Genomic DNA, 17,005 nt, shown 5'->3' with positions numbered 1-17,005 from the left:
AGGTTGGTCACGTGAAGACCAACTGTCCGTAGCTCGCAGCCAGGCCGGCGCAGGTTCCAGCGCCGACTACATTGAGGATTACCGATGGGAAGCCAGTTAGGGAAGAGCCCCCGAGGGCCCAGGGGCGTGCTTTCCAGCTTACAGCGGAGGAGGCCAGGGCAGCACCAGATGTGGTTGCTGGTATGATTCTATCCTTTATCTCATTTATTATATCTGTTTTATGCTTATCAGTTGTACCTGTGATTAGGTACGTTTCTAGTGGACTCCTTACCTGCATTGGTTTTATTTGACTCGGGGGCAGGTCGGTCTTTCGTATCTCAGACATTTAGTAGGGAGTTCAGAGTGCCAGTAGGAGAGCTAGAGTGTCCGTTGCGAGTCTCTATCGCCAACGAACACGAAGTTTCTGCTTCTTCGGTCTATCGCGGGTGCGAGTTGGAGATCTTCGGAGTATCCTTTCCGATAGATTTGATACCGATTCCCATCGGGGAGATGTGCGTGATCGTAGGGATGGATTGGCTTAGCCGTTTTGGTGCCATGATAGATTGCAAGGGTCAGCGGGTAGTAGTTCGAACCCCAAGTGGGGGAGAACTGATTGTTTATGGCGAGGGCACCGGGTTAGGATCCGGGTTTTGTTCGGCTGCTAGGGCTCGACAACACCTTCAGCACGGATGTGCGGGTTATCTAGCGTATGTGGTAGATACGCGGGCCAGAGAGCAGGCTTCAGTTTCAAATGTTCCGGTGGTCAGGGAATTCGCTGATGTGTTCCCGGAGGAGTTACCCGGAGTACCTACAGAGAGGCAGGTCGAGTTCAGGATCGACCTAGTGCCAGGTGCGGCTCCTATCACCAAGGTGTCGTACCGGTTGGCACCACCAGAGATGCAGGAGCTGTCGTCACAGCTGCAGGAACTGTTGGGCAAACAGTTCATTCAACCTAGCAGTTCCCCATGGGGAGCACCGATCCTCTTCGTCAGGAAGAAGGATGGCTCGCACCGGATGTGCATTGATTACCGGGAGTTGAACAAGTTAACGGTGAAAAATGGTTACCCACTCCCGACGATAGATGACCTTTTTGATCAGTTGCAGGGTGCATCTTGGTTTTCCAAGATCGATTTGATATCCGGGTATCATCAGGTTAGAGTAAGGGAGGAGGACGTGGAGAAGACCGCGTTTTGAACGCGATATGGACATTACGAGTTCGTGGTGATGCCGTTTGGGCTCACCAACGCACCGGTAGTGTTCATGGACCTGATGAATCGGGTCTGCAGACCGATGCTCGATCGCTCGATCATAGTGTTTATCGACGATATCTTGGTGTATTCCAAGACCCGAGAGCAGCATGAGGAGCATCTGCGGGAGTTATTGGGCGTTCTGAGGCGAGAACGGCTTTATGCCAAGTTCTCGAAATGCGAGTTTTGGTTACGAGAGGTCCAGTTCCTGGGACACCTCGTTAACCAGGAGGGGATTTTGGTCGACCCGGCCAAAATCGAAGCAGTTATGCAGTGGGAGGTTCCGAAATCTCCCTAAGACATCAGGAGCTTTTTGGGATTGGCAGGGTACTACTGGAGATTCATACAAGATTTCTCCAAGATTGCAGTACCCCTCACTCGTCTGACGAGGAAGGGGGTGGATTTCCGGTGGGGCCCTGAGCAGCAGAGGGCGTTTGAGACCCTCAGACAGCGTCTATGCGAGGCTCCAGTCTTGACTCTTCCGGAGGGAGTTGAGGATTTTGTGGTGTTTTGTGACGCATCCATCACAGGACTAGGAGCGGTCCTCATGCAGAGGGGACGAGTGATAGCTTATGCATCTCGGCAGTTGAAGCCGCATGAGACGAGATACCCTACGCATGATTTAGAGCTGGGAGCGGTGGTGTTCGCTCTCAAGATATGGATACATTACTTATATGGGGTCCGTTGTACCATTTACACAGATCACAAGAGCTTGAGGCATATTATGGATCAGCCAAACCTGAATATGAGGCAGCGCATGTGGCTGGATGTAGTCAAGGACTACGATTGCAAGATCCTTTACCACCCCGATAAAGCGAATGTGGTGGCGGACGCTCTGAGCCGCAAGTCAGCTGGGTCTTCCAACCCAGGGAAATGTATGAGGATAGCGGTGGATTCGCTGCTTGTGAGTTTGATAAAAAATGCTCAGGTCGAGGGCATGCGGCCAGAGAACTGGAAGCTGGAGAGGATCAGGGGTGAGAACACCCGGTTTGTGCAGGATAGCCGGGGATTGTTAACCCGATACGGTCGAGTGTGTGTTCCTATGTCTGGTGGGGTCAGACAGACAGTCATGGAGGAGGCTCATAGATCTCACTTCTCTATTCACCCGGGGCCACCAATATGTACCGGGATTTGAGTTTGAGCTACTGGTGGCCGTGCATGAAGCGAGAAATCGCTTGGTACATCGAGAGGTGCTTGACCTGTAGGATGGTCAAGGCCGAGCATCAGAGGCCGCATGGCAAGCTGCAGCCCCTGGAGATCCCCATGTGGAAATGGGAACATATCACGATGGATTTTATTACCAAGTTGCCGATAACGGCGAAGGGGCTTGATGCTATACCGGTTATCGTGGATCGATTGACCAAGAGTGCCCATTTTTTGGCCATACATGAGAGCTCATCAGCCGAGAAATTGGCCGACGTGTACGTCCGCGAGATCGTGGTTCCCCATGGGGTTCCGGTCTCCATTGTCTCCGACAGGGATGTTCGGTTTACCTCCCGTTTCTGGCAGAAGTTCCACGAGGAGCTGGGCACGCGGTTGCACTTCAGCACAACATTTCACCCCCAGACAGACGGTCAGAGCGAGCGAACAATTCATACCCTCGAGGACATGTTGAGGGCATGTGTCATTGACTTTGGTGGGAGCTGGGATTCCCACCTACCGCTTGCGGAATTCGCCTACAACAACAGCTACCATTCTAGCATTTGCGCTCCGCCATTTGAGCTGTTGTACGGGTGGATATGTCGCACCCCAGTTTGTTGGGGTGAGGTCGGTCACAGGGTGATGGGTCGGACGGAGGTAGTCTTGAAGACTACCAAGAAGATTCAGCAGATTAGGCAGCGGCTGCAGACCACTCAGAGTCGGCAGAAGAGTTACGCCGACCGATGCCGATCCGAGTTAGAGTTTCAGGTCGGTGATATGGTACTCCTGAAGGTCTCGCCCTGGAAGGGTGTGATCCGCTTCAGGAAGAGGGGAAAATTGGGTCCCTGATATATTGGGCCGTTCAGGATCATTTCCAGGGTTGGCAAGGTGGCTTACAGGCTAGAGCTACCGGAGGAACTTAGTCGGATCCACAACACTTTCCACGTTTCGCAGCTACGAAAGTGCATTATGGATCAGGAGGCGGTGGTGTCGCTGGATGATATTCAGGTCGATGAGCGCCTGAATTACGTGGAGAGGCCTGTGGCCATACTGGAGAGAAAGGTGAAGATTCTGAGGAACAAGGAGATACCTTTGGTGAAGGTACAGTGGGAGCATCGGAGGGGGTCCGAGTGGACGTGGGAGCCAGAGGCAGAGATACGGGAGCATTATCCGGAACTGTTCACCGTGGCAGACTTCGGGGACGAAGTCTAGTTCAAGTGGGGGAGAATTGTAACGCCCCGATTCTCAGGTATTGATTTAATATAAAAGTTTCTTGATTTCAAGGGCTACTCGACGAGTTGGTTGCCCTACCGTCGAGTAGCAGCGGGTTGGTCCACGCGTTTTAATGACCTACTCTCCGAGTCCAAGAAGGGACTCGACGAGTAGGAGCTGGCAGATGAAACCCTAAATCCCGGGGTTTTGCACCCTATTTAAAGAATCATAAGCCTCGCTCAGCCTCTTTATAGTCCCTTGAGAGTCCAGAAAACCCTAATCCGTGTAGTGCTTTATTCTTGGGTGTTTTAAGCTTTGGAAGGTGGATATTTGAAAAGAAGAGCTTAGAGGGCAAGAGGCTAGAAGCAAGGAAGGAGTGGGGATCAGAAATCTACCTCAGTTAGCATCATTTGAAGGTATCAAGTCGTCACCTTTACCTCATTTCTTTCTAGATCTCACTTGGGTGAGGTTTAGGGTTATTTTGGCTTGGTTATGATAATATTGTGGTGTATGAGCTAGATCTAAAGTTGCAACTTCAGATCTAGACCCTTCTTGGGTTCTAGGTTCATAAAGTTTCGAGCTTGGTCATGTATGAAGCCTTCCTTGAGTGTAAAACTCCATTATAAGCTTGGATTTGTCATTAAGAGCCTTTAGAGCCATGTATGCACGTAAAGTTTGCAACTTTACGTGATAAACATGCCTTAGAAGCTTGGATCTGCAATATGGAGTCGTTGCATGGCTTAAAAAGTGTCTGTATGGGTGAAGGTCTGAAGGGACTCGGCGAGTTGCATAGTCAACTCGGCGAGCCACATGAAGATGGCCATGTACTCGACGAGTTGGATGAACAACTCGGCGAGTCCGTTGAATATTGCCTTGAACTCGGCGAGACAGTCGAAGACTCGGCGAGTCGGCTAGGGTTTCTCTCAACCTTTGGACACGTATGAACTCGACGAGTTGACCTAGGATTTCACGACTTCTCGAGTCCAGGAAGAACTCGACGAGTAGGTGAACTGCACTCGACGAGTTGGGTCAACATGGACTGTTGACTTTAACTGTGGACGTGGACTTTGACCAAGGGTTGACCAGTTGACCTCTGGGGTATTTTGGTAATTTGGAAATTTATGAAAAAGGATTTTGTGGTAACTTTAGGTGGAGGAGTTCGTGTTGGTGATCCGAGAGTTGAGCTTATCACTTCAGTGTGACACTTGAGAGGTGAGTTATCCTCACTATATCAACAGGGTCTAAGGCACCAAGGCCGGCCCTTTATGGATTTGTATCCGGATTATTACATGATATGTTTATTGTTTTGCATCCTGGTAGTTAGGATTGTGATATGCCTTTGCTTAGTGACCTGGTTTGGTCGGTATCCTGGTTATATGATGATGCTATGTTAGTGACCTGGGTAGGTCAGTGTCCTGGTTATAGGATGTTGCTATGCTAATTGATTTGGTAGATCGGTTTGACTGTTATTATGATAGCATATGATATGTATGTGCACATGTTTGTTTGATTGGGGGTTGGGTTGAGGCGGTCCTGCTTTGTGCTGAAGGCCAACATACCCAGGGCGGTCCGGATATACTACAGACGCAGGAGGGTATGCTAGTCAGACCGAAGGCCCGACGAGCGGTCCGGATAGGCTGTAGCCCCTACGAGGCGGTCTAGACGTGCCGAAGGCTCGAAGAGCGGTCCAGATAGACTGAAGGCCTACGAGGCGGTCCAGTCAGGCTGAAGGCTAATTATGCATGTTGTTTGCTTATATGATTATATGATATGGTTATGAGGTTGGTATTTTGGGGGTAGCTCACTAAGCTTTCGGGCTTACAGTTTCAGTTGTTGTTTCAGGTACCTCTGGTGATCGCGGGAAGGCAAAGGTATGATCGTATCTCTCCTCCTGCTGTTATGATTTTATAATCTGATACTGGGATACTCTGATAATTAGTATTTTGAAAACAAACTATGTAATGTTAAATGGTTTTAAGTGTTTGGAAAAAGTTTAAAATTGGCTTGAATTTTATGGGTGTTACATAGATGATTTTGTTTTGACTTATGTGTCGGGACCGATCAGAACTAAATTAATGTGTTCAGTTATGTTCTATGTCAGACAAATCAGAAATCGGGAAACAAACTGCTGGACAATAAGTATGGCATTGTTCCATGTATTTGTCCAGCTGATATCTTGAGAACAGAGGAGTATATGATCCCTTATCTAAAGGATGCGTCACTGACTGAGTCAGAGTTGACAGCGGCTTTTGGAAGCTTACGATTGCTAAGTCGGATTCTAAAGTCACATAGGAAGCTATAGTTATTAGACTTATCCAAGTGGGAGACTGTTGGATTTGGTGTCTAAGCCCATAACTATAACTGGTATTTACTTGACCCTATAGTAGCATGATCCTTTTAGGTTGCCTTCACCAGTGCAATTTGATAGGAGGGTTTTTTGAGAATAAGGTTATTTATGATTTATTATATATTATAAGTATAATATATTAATATGGTTATTTAATTAGTATTGTCCAAGAATTAATTTGGAATTAATTTTGTGGTCAAAAGAGACTAATTAAATATGGAGGGATTGATTATGTAAATCAATGATTCTTATAGTATGGGCTAGTGATCCATGATTATGTAGATGGGCTAAACCAATAAGATAACCCATGGATAGTCCATGGAGGTCAAACCCATGGAGCATAGGAATGTGGAAAGTCATGGATCATTAGGGTTTACAAAGTGTAACCCTAGCACTTGCCACAACTATAAATAGAACCCTCCATACACCAAAATTGGTTGCACTTACTTTTGAGATAAGTAACTTATTCTCTTAGAGCCTCCTTTTGCATATTGGTGTTTGTGAACCATTAGAGGCATCACACTTGAGGTGCTCAAGCTTCCAAAGGTCAAGAGATTTACCCTACTCAAGAGGTAAGCATCCAAACTATGTTTTATTATATAGCTTCAATTGTATGCTAGCTAGGGTGAATGCTTTGGAAAAAGAAAAATGCATGTATAATTAGAGAAAACATAGATCCAAAGCATTTAGGGTTGCATGTGCACTTAGGAAGTGTTATAGTGCTCAAAACCCAACAAAAAGAGCCTGTAAAACTCACCCTATTCACGTGAAATTCGTTCGTTTCGGTTTTCAAGACCCAGCTCGGGTTTCTCTCGTTTTTCAACTGGTGATCTTTTGAATGATACAACAATCGAGACTTGATCAACATCACACGAGGGACCTGAAAAACCGGATTTTAAACTCATTAGGAAAACCGAGGCCACTCGTTAGAGGTACAAGCGTTGTCGGCCCCGGTGGCGTATGGCTGGCGGTGATTGACCCTACAGGGATGTTTTATGATGAAAAGAAAAAGGGAAAGAGGGAGGAGATACATGGGATTGTCATGACGAAGTAGGAGGGTCGAGAGAGTGGTTGAAGCGGTTGGAGTTGATTACGAAAGGAAGTGGCAGGTGGTGGTTCCGGCGAGCTCTTTCTTGTTCCAAACTCCTCTATCGGGGTTGTTTCCGATCTAGGATAGTGCAACAGCAATAAGGATGTGCTGGTGGGGGGGGGGGGGGGAGTTGTCAACGACAAAAGAGGGCTGAGGAGGGATAGAATTGGTGGTGACAAAAGGTGGCAGTCGGTACTCTCTGGCTTGCTTTTCTTGGTGATAAAGCCCTCATCGGGGGGCTGTTTAGGCGTCGAGGGGCAGCAGGATCGATGAAAGGAAGGCAGCATCAAACAGGGGTATTTAGGGTTGTGCTCGATGAAGTAAAGAAGGAATGAGTGGGGCTGGAGCTGCCGACGAGAGGGATGCCTACCCTTTTTCTTTTTCTGTGAGGTAAGAACAAGAGAGATGTAGAGAATGAGAGCTAGAGAGAGTTTGAGTGTGAAGGAGGGTATGAACGATAGTGAGGAAGAGGGTGAGAGATAGGGAATGATATGGATTGATTTTTTATTGTATGATTATGATCTTCAATTGGATTGCTGAGTGTACTACTAGATTGTGCATGTGCATGTGTTTGAGAGTGAGAGGTAGAGATAGATATGTTTTAGAGATATAGAGATCGAGATTGAGTGATAGTGGGTAATATTTGGCTGACTTTGTTTGGATTCTTGAAGTACATGTGTAATATATTTGGAAGATATAAATCTATATACACACATGCACATTGTACTTGAAAGATTTTGGAGAGATAGATATAGAAAATATAAGAGATGTAGAGAATAGTGCATGGTTAACCTTAAAAGCATGGCAGATAATTTGTGGGACACACACACATACATATGTACTTCCCACATCTGACAATTGTTTCATGCATGTGTTTGTATTTTGTAAGTGTTAGTGATAGAAAAATAGAGAAATAGAGATATAAAAAAGTGTGAGAGTGAGAAATAGATATGGAAGGGATTTAGTGTTACTTGCATGATCTTCTCTTAGATACACACATGTGCAAGTATTTGGGAATAAAAATGCATAATATACATGTATTTGGGTATTTTAAAAAATCCATAACATATAAGTACTTGCATATTATTAATTATACATAATATATACTCAGCATCATGTTTTTATGACATATATAATGAATTGGAAGCTTAATATATAATCATGCACATGTAAGTTTTCTTATAAAGATTTCTATTACTATCGTCGTCTTAATTCACTAACTAACAAACTCGATTTCTTAAAAACATTTCATACGTGTTTATTGATTGTGTTGGAGTGGTGATTTCAAAAACTCAAATGAAATTAGATTTTGATACACATAACTCCGTGAAATGGTGTTTATGGTTCCGTATCTAAATAGTTTTGATTTGACAGTTTGCATGCATTTGATTTTGCTTTATGTTAAAAATATTATTATTATAAATTCAAATATTAGGCCTAAGTTTGAGTTCAAAAACGAAGTAATCCGCAAGCAATTAAGGATAATACAGCTAAAATTGCTTATAAAAATATTATTCAAAATACAATAGGTCTTAATACAGTAGGGTCCGCGGTGTTGACCGATGAACCTTGACCTATTTTTACCAATTGTTACATTTATTCTTCTATTCTCTTTCCTTTATTACTTTGAAAAATATTCCTAGGAACAACATAATTTCTCTTTTTTTCCGGTTGTCTTCACTTCCAGTATTCTCTTCTATCCTTAACTTGGACTTGGTGTACAACTTGGACTTGGTGTACAAAAGGCATACGAAGATTTATTTGTAATGACAAAAGTTTTGATGTAGAAATACTAGTGGACTAGAGACCCCATTGCTATAACGGCAACAAAGTCATATGAAATATCGGCTTTGGGATAATGACTTAATAGAGTAAGATACTTTTTGAAATGTACACATTTAGTCCTTATTTTTTTTTTGTTAAATAAACTCTTATACTTTATTTTTTGTAACAATGCAATCCTTGTGACCAGCTATACCCGGTATACCGGTCATATACAAATTTTCTTTTAGGGAAAATGACTTGATAGGGTAAGATACTTTTTGAATTGTACACATTTAGTCCTTATTCTTTTTTTTTTGTAAAATAAACCCTTATACTTTATTAATATGTACACATTAGGTCATTTTCACCGGATTCTACAGGTTTTGCTGATGTGGAAGCACAAGTGGCACTAAATAGCAATTAATTAGCTTAGTCACCGGAGGTGGGTGATCCTCCAGCAACAAGAAAAGGGCGGCGACCCTTCCCTTTCTCGTCTCTCTTCCTTCCAGTCGAACAGCAACAGCCAAACACCCTTTACCTGTTGTGTTTCTCCGATCTGTCTCTCTTTGCCTCCATCTTTGAGATATGTTGCCAGAAAAAGAAGAAAGAATCGACGAGGGGGCTACCAGAGCAGCTCCTCACCGCCAACTACCGTCTCTACTTCCTCCTGCCTCCCCTTTCGACCTTGTTGTTTTTGCCATCATTCCTCCTTGCTACCAGTGATGTGTAGGAACACACAAAGGAGTCGTCGGAGATCGGGGTTCTCCCTCTTTTTCATGATGAATAAAAGTTGGAAAAATCTCGTTGTAGATATGTGGATGCCACCTGGGTATTTCATTTCAACAAAATAAAAGAAAAGGAAAATGACTTAATAGGGTAAGATACTTTTTGAAATGTACACATTTAGTCCCTATTCTTTTTTTTTTTGTAAAATAAACCCTTCCACGTCAGCAAAACCTGTAGAATCCGGTGAAAAGGACCTAATGTGTACATATTAATAAAGTATAAGGGTTTATTTTACAAAAAAAAAGAATAAGGACTAAATGTGTACATTTCAAAAAGTATCTTACCCTATCATGTCATTATCCCATCGGCTTTCGCAGCTCAACATCTTCGACCTTAGATGTAGAATGGACTTCCTTTAGAGAGTCTTGGCTTTGTCACAACATCGTGGGTTAACCAAGTCATTTGATAACGGTATATCGTTAAATTAATGCCATTACTCATAATATTATTACAAGAATAACACACTTTTTAGAAGTGTAATTTTTATGTCTAAAAATATTTCTACCCATTAAATATATAACAAGTGTAATTATTCCATATTATTTTAACTATCTCATTAAAAGTATATTATGAACATATCAAATAAAATTAAATTTAATGATGGAATGATGACACGTGTCATAATATTAGTGATTAGGAATATTTGTAGGCATAAAAATAGGTGGCAATTTAATTTCTCTTTTTAAAATATATTAATTTGGAAGGTTTATATATAAAACCGCCACCCTTACCCTTCCGGTTCAGCCGATGATAAAAGAACTCATAAATAATATGAATTTGATTCAATTTTTTATAAAACCGGTTTTTTAGTTGAACCGGTATGGTGACTGGTTCCTGGTTTAACCGGTTCGACCGTCGGGTTAACCGGTTTCTATAATTTTCATCTTTTTTCCGATTTTTCTATACATACATACATATATAAATCATGAATTTGACGTTTACAAGTCCAAACCTTAAAAATACATATAAAAATAAGTTGTAGATCAATCCAAATACATTAAAATAACACATAACCATAAGTTTCAGTGTTTTACATCAATCTATATACGTCAAAAAAATAAAGTATAATACTGAAACAAAATATAGTTTTAGATGAATACAAAAACATCAAAAAACTTTATAACATTTACCATATGTTTTTATTTAAAAAAAATAGATTCGAAAAAAATTAACAAAATTTATTATGCAAATGGTTGTTTTCCATGTATTTTTATTTGGTTTAACCGGTTTATTTTGACTGGTTCGACCGGGTTTTTCTAAAAATTGGCCGGCTCAATCCGGTTCAGAAATCAACTTAAAATCGGTGATAGTTGAACCGCTCCCATCCCCGGTTCCGGTCTAACCGGTTCGACCGGCGGATTCAAACCGGTTTTTAAAACATTGATTTGATTACAATTATATTCCCTTCGTTTATATTATTATCAAAGGAAACTATTTATTTATTTATTTATTTATGATATATTAAAATTGTCATATTAATATACTAGGTTATAACCCGTGGAAACCACGGTCTTTATATTTAAAAATTTTATATACATAAAAAAATAATAAATATAAAAAAAACCAAGATATTATCGATCGTAAGTAATTATGAATTAATTTGTTAAACAAAATAAACATAATAATGTTATTATGATATGATTTTTAAAATTTGAATTGAATTTGATTTGTTACAAATAACAAAAATCATAAAAAAATATCACGTGTTAGTTTTTTACATTGGCAACTAACACGTGTCAAACGCATACTCATTGGCAACTAAATCCCTCGTGTTCCGATCGAACCCCACTAGGCTTTGTATATATTCTCTGAGAGGTAACGAGAATTATCGAGTGAGAGGCAGAAACGGCAGCGAAGAAGAATTAGGGTTTTGCGATCAACAATCCACGAAACCCGCATTATTTTTCCTGCTGATTTCCCAAATCACTAATGGCGTCACAATTGATCCCTGTTTCAGACATCTTCTTGGAACAGTCCGACATCGAAGAAGAACCACTGCATGAAGCCGCTTTGTCCAGGAGAGGATGTTGTTACTGGATGCCATGCATGCAATCGAATCTTCCGCCGGTTGAATTAAGATCGAATTGGTGGGAACTGATCACGGAGGACGGTAAGGACGACGGTCGTCGGTGGTGGTGTCAGGGATTGATGCCGTTTAAGAAGATTAGGGAGTGGTCTGAACTAGTTGCTGGTCCAAAGTGGAAGACGTTTATCCGCCGGTTTAAGAAGAAACGATCTAAACCCTCGAAATTCCAGTACGATGCGACGAGTTATTCACTCAATTTTGATGAAGGTCAATCTCATTCGGAAGATAATGATCTATATTTTCGTGATTTCTCATCAAGGTACGCTTCGATTCCAATATCTACAAAATCTTCTATGGATTTAGGAAAGGATGAATTCAGCTTTACGTGAGGATCATGTGCTTCAAACAAGAACATGGCGCCATGTGAGGCCGTGTACATGTGGTAGATTTATTTCTTTAGATTAGATGATCATGGATCGAGTCGTAATGATTTCCCAGACCACAAATTGTTTCTGTACGGATCAAAAGTTCTTCAACATATTTGCCCAACTTCCTCTTGTGTATACCAGCAAGAACAAGAATCCTTTCTTCCTTCAAAATCAAATTTCTTTTTAGTTACGTTAGTGATCAAATTACACAGTTATTTTCTACAAATTGTTTTTGTCAAAATCAACCTATTAATTTGTATAAAAATTGATCTATTCATAACACTAAAGTATTCATAGTTTGATAGTTTAATGTTTTCCAATCCTTCTTTAAATATTGTATAATGCCAATCATTCTTGTTTTCCAATCATTCTTTATTCTCCAAACTAAAGTATTCATAGTTTTGATATTTGAGTGTTTCCAATCATTCTTTAAATATTGTATAAGGCCAATCGATCCTGTCCAATTAACCTTGATCAACCGAGGATCCTGTCCTATTAACCTTGATCAACCGAACCGATCCAATTAAACATTAAATTGAATTGGCTTTATCATTCCAACATCTCAAATTGGATCCATTCAATGGAACCGATTAGTAGAATGTTGCTATCTATTGGTTGTTTATATTCAAGCATGAGTTATGTTATCCAAGTTTTATGCAATTTTACATCTAATTACAACCGACCAAAATATCATACATAGTAGGGATGTGTTTCGGGTCGGAACCGACTCAAGACCAGACCCGAAACCCGAATTTGATGAAAAGTTGGAACCGAAACCCGGACCGATTATACTAATACGGGACCGATTCGGTTCGGGTAATACGAGTTGCGGTTTGGTTATTAAGCCGAATGGACCGAAATAGCCCAAATAAATATGTACACTATGTTTTTGAACTTAATAACCCAAATAAACCAAAATAACTCGAATAACCTAAATAAACTGAAATGACCTGAATAACCCAAATAAAAAAAATTATATATGTAGTTCAAGAAAAAAAATATTAAATATTGATAACTCATATTCCAAAAATTCATAATTCATATTTAAACATTAAACATTAAACATCCAAATTAAAATATGAATCTTATGTTTTTTCCAAAATAACAATGACCAAATACAAAGTAACTATTCGGGAATATTGATTGGTTGTTTTCCCTTTCTGCCTCCATTGTTTATCACATTTTCCAACTCTTTCGCGATTTCATCATCTTTCAAAACTTCATCAATATTGTCCATAATTGGCTTTCTTAAGTTCTTTACCCAATCTTGGTTGCAAATCAAAGCATCTAATATATTAGCTAGCAAAATTTGTTCGGCATAGATCTAATATCCGCCCACTTGTACTAATAGACGCCTCGGACGTCATAGTAGAAATTTGTGGTCCCAAAATATTTATCAACATAAACAAAGTGTTAAAATATAATTATAAAAATTATACAAATAAAAAAAGTTATACATTTTGCCATTCAAGCTAGAATAGGGTAACGAAATGCATTATGTTTCCACCAAAATAGAATATCAAATTTTTTTTTGTATTTAACTGACCGTTTGTTTAGGTATCATGTCAACTTCATTTTGTTGATGCCGATAGGTAATCCGCTTGTACTATTAAATCACCCATGAGGTGATTCTCATCATTAAGCATAACTACATCTCCAGGAGCACGTGTTTGACTTTGAGAAGACTCGGTATTGTCGAACTTTTCTTTGTAGCAATTAAAAAAATTCTCAAATCTTTTTTCAATATCATGTATTAAGGCCTTAGCCTTCAAAGTGAATTTCGAGTTGAATATGGTAGGTTCTCTGGTATTTTTCAACTTAATCAACTTCTCAACGGCTTGTTGAAGAAACTCAAACTTTAACAGTGGATCAAATACGATAGCAAAGTACAAAAAGTCATTTAATTTTAAACATTAAACATTAAACATTCATAATTCATATTTAAACATTAAACATTAAACATCCAAATTAAAATATGAATCTTATGTTTTTTCCAAAATAACAATGACCAAATACAAAGTAACTATTCGGGAATATTGATTGGTTGTTTTCCCTTTCTGCCTCCATTGTTTATCACATTTTCCAACTCTTTCGCGATTTCATCATCTTTCAAAACTTCATCAATATTGTCCATAATTGGCTTTCTTAAGTTCTTTACCCAATCTTGGTTGCAAATCAAAGCATCTAATATATTAGCTAGCAAAATTTGTTCGGCATAGATCTAATATCCGCCCACTTGTACTAATAGACGCCTCGGACGTCATAGTAGAAATTTGTGGTCCCAAAATATTTATCAACATAAACAAAGTGTTAAAATATAATTATAAAAATTATACAAATAAAAAAAGTTATACATTTTGCCATTCAAGCTAGAATAGGGTAACGAAATGCATTATGTTTCCACCAAAATAGAATATCAAATTTTTTTTTGTATTTAACTGACCGTTTGTTTAGGTATCATGTCAACTTCATTTTGTTGATGCCGATAGGTAATCCGCTTGTACTATTAAATCACCAATGAGGTGATTCTCATCATTAAGCATAACTACATCTCCAGGAGCACGTGTTTGACTTTGAGAAGACTCGGTATTGTCGAACTTTTCTTTGTAGCAATTAAAAAAATTCTCAAATCTTTTTTCAATATCATGTATTAAGGCCTTAGCCTTCAAAGTGAATTTCGAGTTGAATATGGTAGGTTCTCTGGTATTTTTCAACTTAATCAACTTCTCAACGGCTTGTTGAAGAAACTCAAACTTTAACAGTGGATCAAATACGATAGCAAAGTACAAAAAGTCATTTAATTTTTCAAGGTCACCCCAATACTTTTCGTATTTCTCAATCTTATCTTTCCCATTGAAGCAAAATTGGGGAGTTGGCACTCAATCCCTAATTTGTTTGTACACATCGCATATTTCTGCAAAAAAACAATGTGTCATAGGTTTTGTTGACATCGATATTATGTCGGTTTTTACCTTGAATTTCTCGAGAAATCCAACCATAGCTCTACAAATTTTAAATCTTTTGCTACGGTGAACACAAAATCTCGAACATATGTAGGATCTATTACAATTAAGTAAGTGTTAATTAAAAAAAACACAAATTTAATACCCTTTGTTTAAGGGCATGTATCTCATTGAAAATACAACAAAAAATAGCATAAAAATAGTGTAAACAGTATGTTAAATTGTGAATTGCATGTTGGAAAAAAATTAGGCAAATCGGATTAATAATGAAAAACCTATGACAGGTCAAAGTTGGCATAAAAATCTGCAAACATGTTGATTTAGAAAAAACAACTTCAATACCCCCTATTTAAGGGCTTGTATCTCATTGAAAATTCAACCAAAAATATCATAAAAATAGTGTAAATAGTATGTTAAATTATGAACTACATGCTGGAAAACAAATTAGGCAAATTAGATAAATAATGAAGAAGTTATGACAGTTCAAAGTTGACATAAAAATTTGCAAACATGTTGAATCAGAGAAAAACAGCTTCAATACACCTTGTTTAAGGTGTATCTCATTCAATATACAGCCAAAACATCTTCATCATCAATCTAGAACAAAATAACAAAATGATTTTAATATAATAAAATAGCAATATATGTTCTCTAACATTGAAATAGATTCTTTAATCTAAATTACAATAAGATAATGATTTACAATCACATAATACATTGAAATAGATTACCAATTTTAACATAACATATTATATTTAATATGATATAATAGCAATGAACGTTTATACATCAACATAAAACATTTAAATTTCAATGAGTAACATCACATAATAACACACTGAAAGATAACATAATAACATATTAAAAGAATAACATTCGAGTAGTAGATTAAGATACGATGCTACTTGAGTTTCTTGGCTTGGAACCCAATTTTCCATCCTTGAATGATTCCTTGGAGATAAAGAATGGAGTTCAGTTTCTTGAAAGCAGTATGGAGTTCGAGTTTTTTTCTTTTTGGTGTTCGATCAAAATAGGAAGCGAGGAGTAGGACAAGTTTTTTTTGGTAGAAAAGCGACGATGAAGCAAGGAAATTGAACTACTGTGTTCGATCACTTTAGGAAGCGACGAATAACCTAGTTCGATCACAGTAGGAACCGAATGAATCAATGGAATAGCTAGGGCGACGACTCTAGGGTTTTTTTTAAAACTGTGATCGGTATTGGGGGTAGTATCGTACGTTCAAGTGGCTATTAAATTATGGGTCGGTCCTATTGGCCTGATTAAATCTTTATTCGGGTAACTCAGACCGAAAAACCCGAGAACCGAATTGGGCTAAAATAAAATACCTGAGAACTGACCCAAATAACTTATTCAATTCTAATTCGGGTCGGTCCGGTCCGGTCCGGGTTTCGGTTTCGTTTTGGATACTCAGAAAAAATGAACATCCCTAGTAGATAGTTTTAAAAGAACATGCCCTCTAAAATATAAATTTCTAAGATTCAGTACAATGTACAAACCAAAATATGATGACAATCAATAGTATTAAAAGTTTAAAACGACAAAGTTATAACAAAAATATGATGACAATCAATAGTATTAAAAGTTTAAAACGACAAAGTTATAACAAAAATACAACAATTCATATTTGGATATCCAATTGGATGATAATTAGATTATTAGTGGATAATAGCTACATAATAGTTGGATCATAAATGAATACATATTTATCAATAATTGGATTATAGTTTTGATGATATATCCAATCGAACAATAATTAGATATCCAACTAGATAGCAATTGGATTGGATGTTTTGATTTGAGAATGGATTTGTATGGTCATCCAAGAACCAAACAATCCAATTTGGATATTGAAATTTTGAGACGATCTTCTAATGGATGTCAGTCGATTTGAAATGCATTGGTTTTTTCTTCATGGCCCTACCCAAAACCATTGTCTAAGTCAACTAATATATATATACATACATATATATATATATATATATATATATATATATATATATAT

The 17,005-nt window shown here is 38.9% G+C and overlaps 1 protein-coding gene across 1 annotated transcript; it reads left to right on the top strand.

The window, feature by feature from the left end:
• The first annotated feature begins 11,494 nt into the window (after positions 1-11,494).
• Positions 11,495-11,980, top strand: LOC145164556 (uncharacterized). The gene has a single exon (XM_079083268.1). The coding sequence runs from the start codon at positions 11,495-11,497 to the stop codon at positions 11,978-11,980; it is 486 nt and encodes a 161-aa protein (XP_078939394.1).
• Positions 11,981-17,005: the final 5,025 nt, after the last annotated feature.

The sequence above is a fragment of the Lactuca virosa genome, chromosome 3, assembly GCF_052849685.1.
Source record: "Lactuca virosa cultivar CGN04683 chromosome 3, Lactuca_virosa_CGN04683_v6, whole genome shotgun sequence".
NCBI lineage: Eukaryota > Viridiplantae > Streptophyta > Magnoliopsida > Asterales > Asteraceae > Lactuca > Lactuca virosa.
This window is presented reverse-complemented; position numbering and strand designations above follow the sequence as displayed.

What these genes read in the sequence shown, in the direction of transcription:
- LOC145164556 (XM_079083268.1), top strand. Translation starts at nt 11,495, where the DNA reads ATGGCGTCACAATTGATCCCTGTTTCAGACATCTTCTTGGAACAGTCC.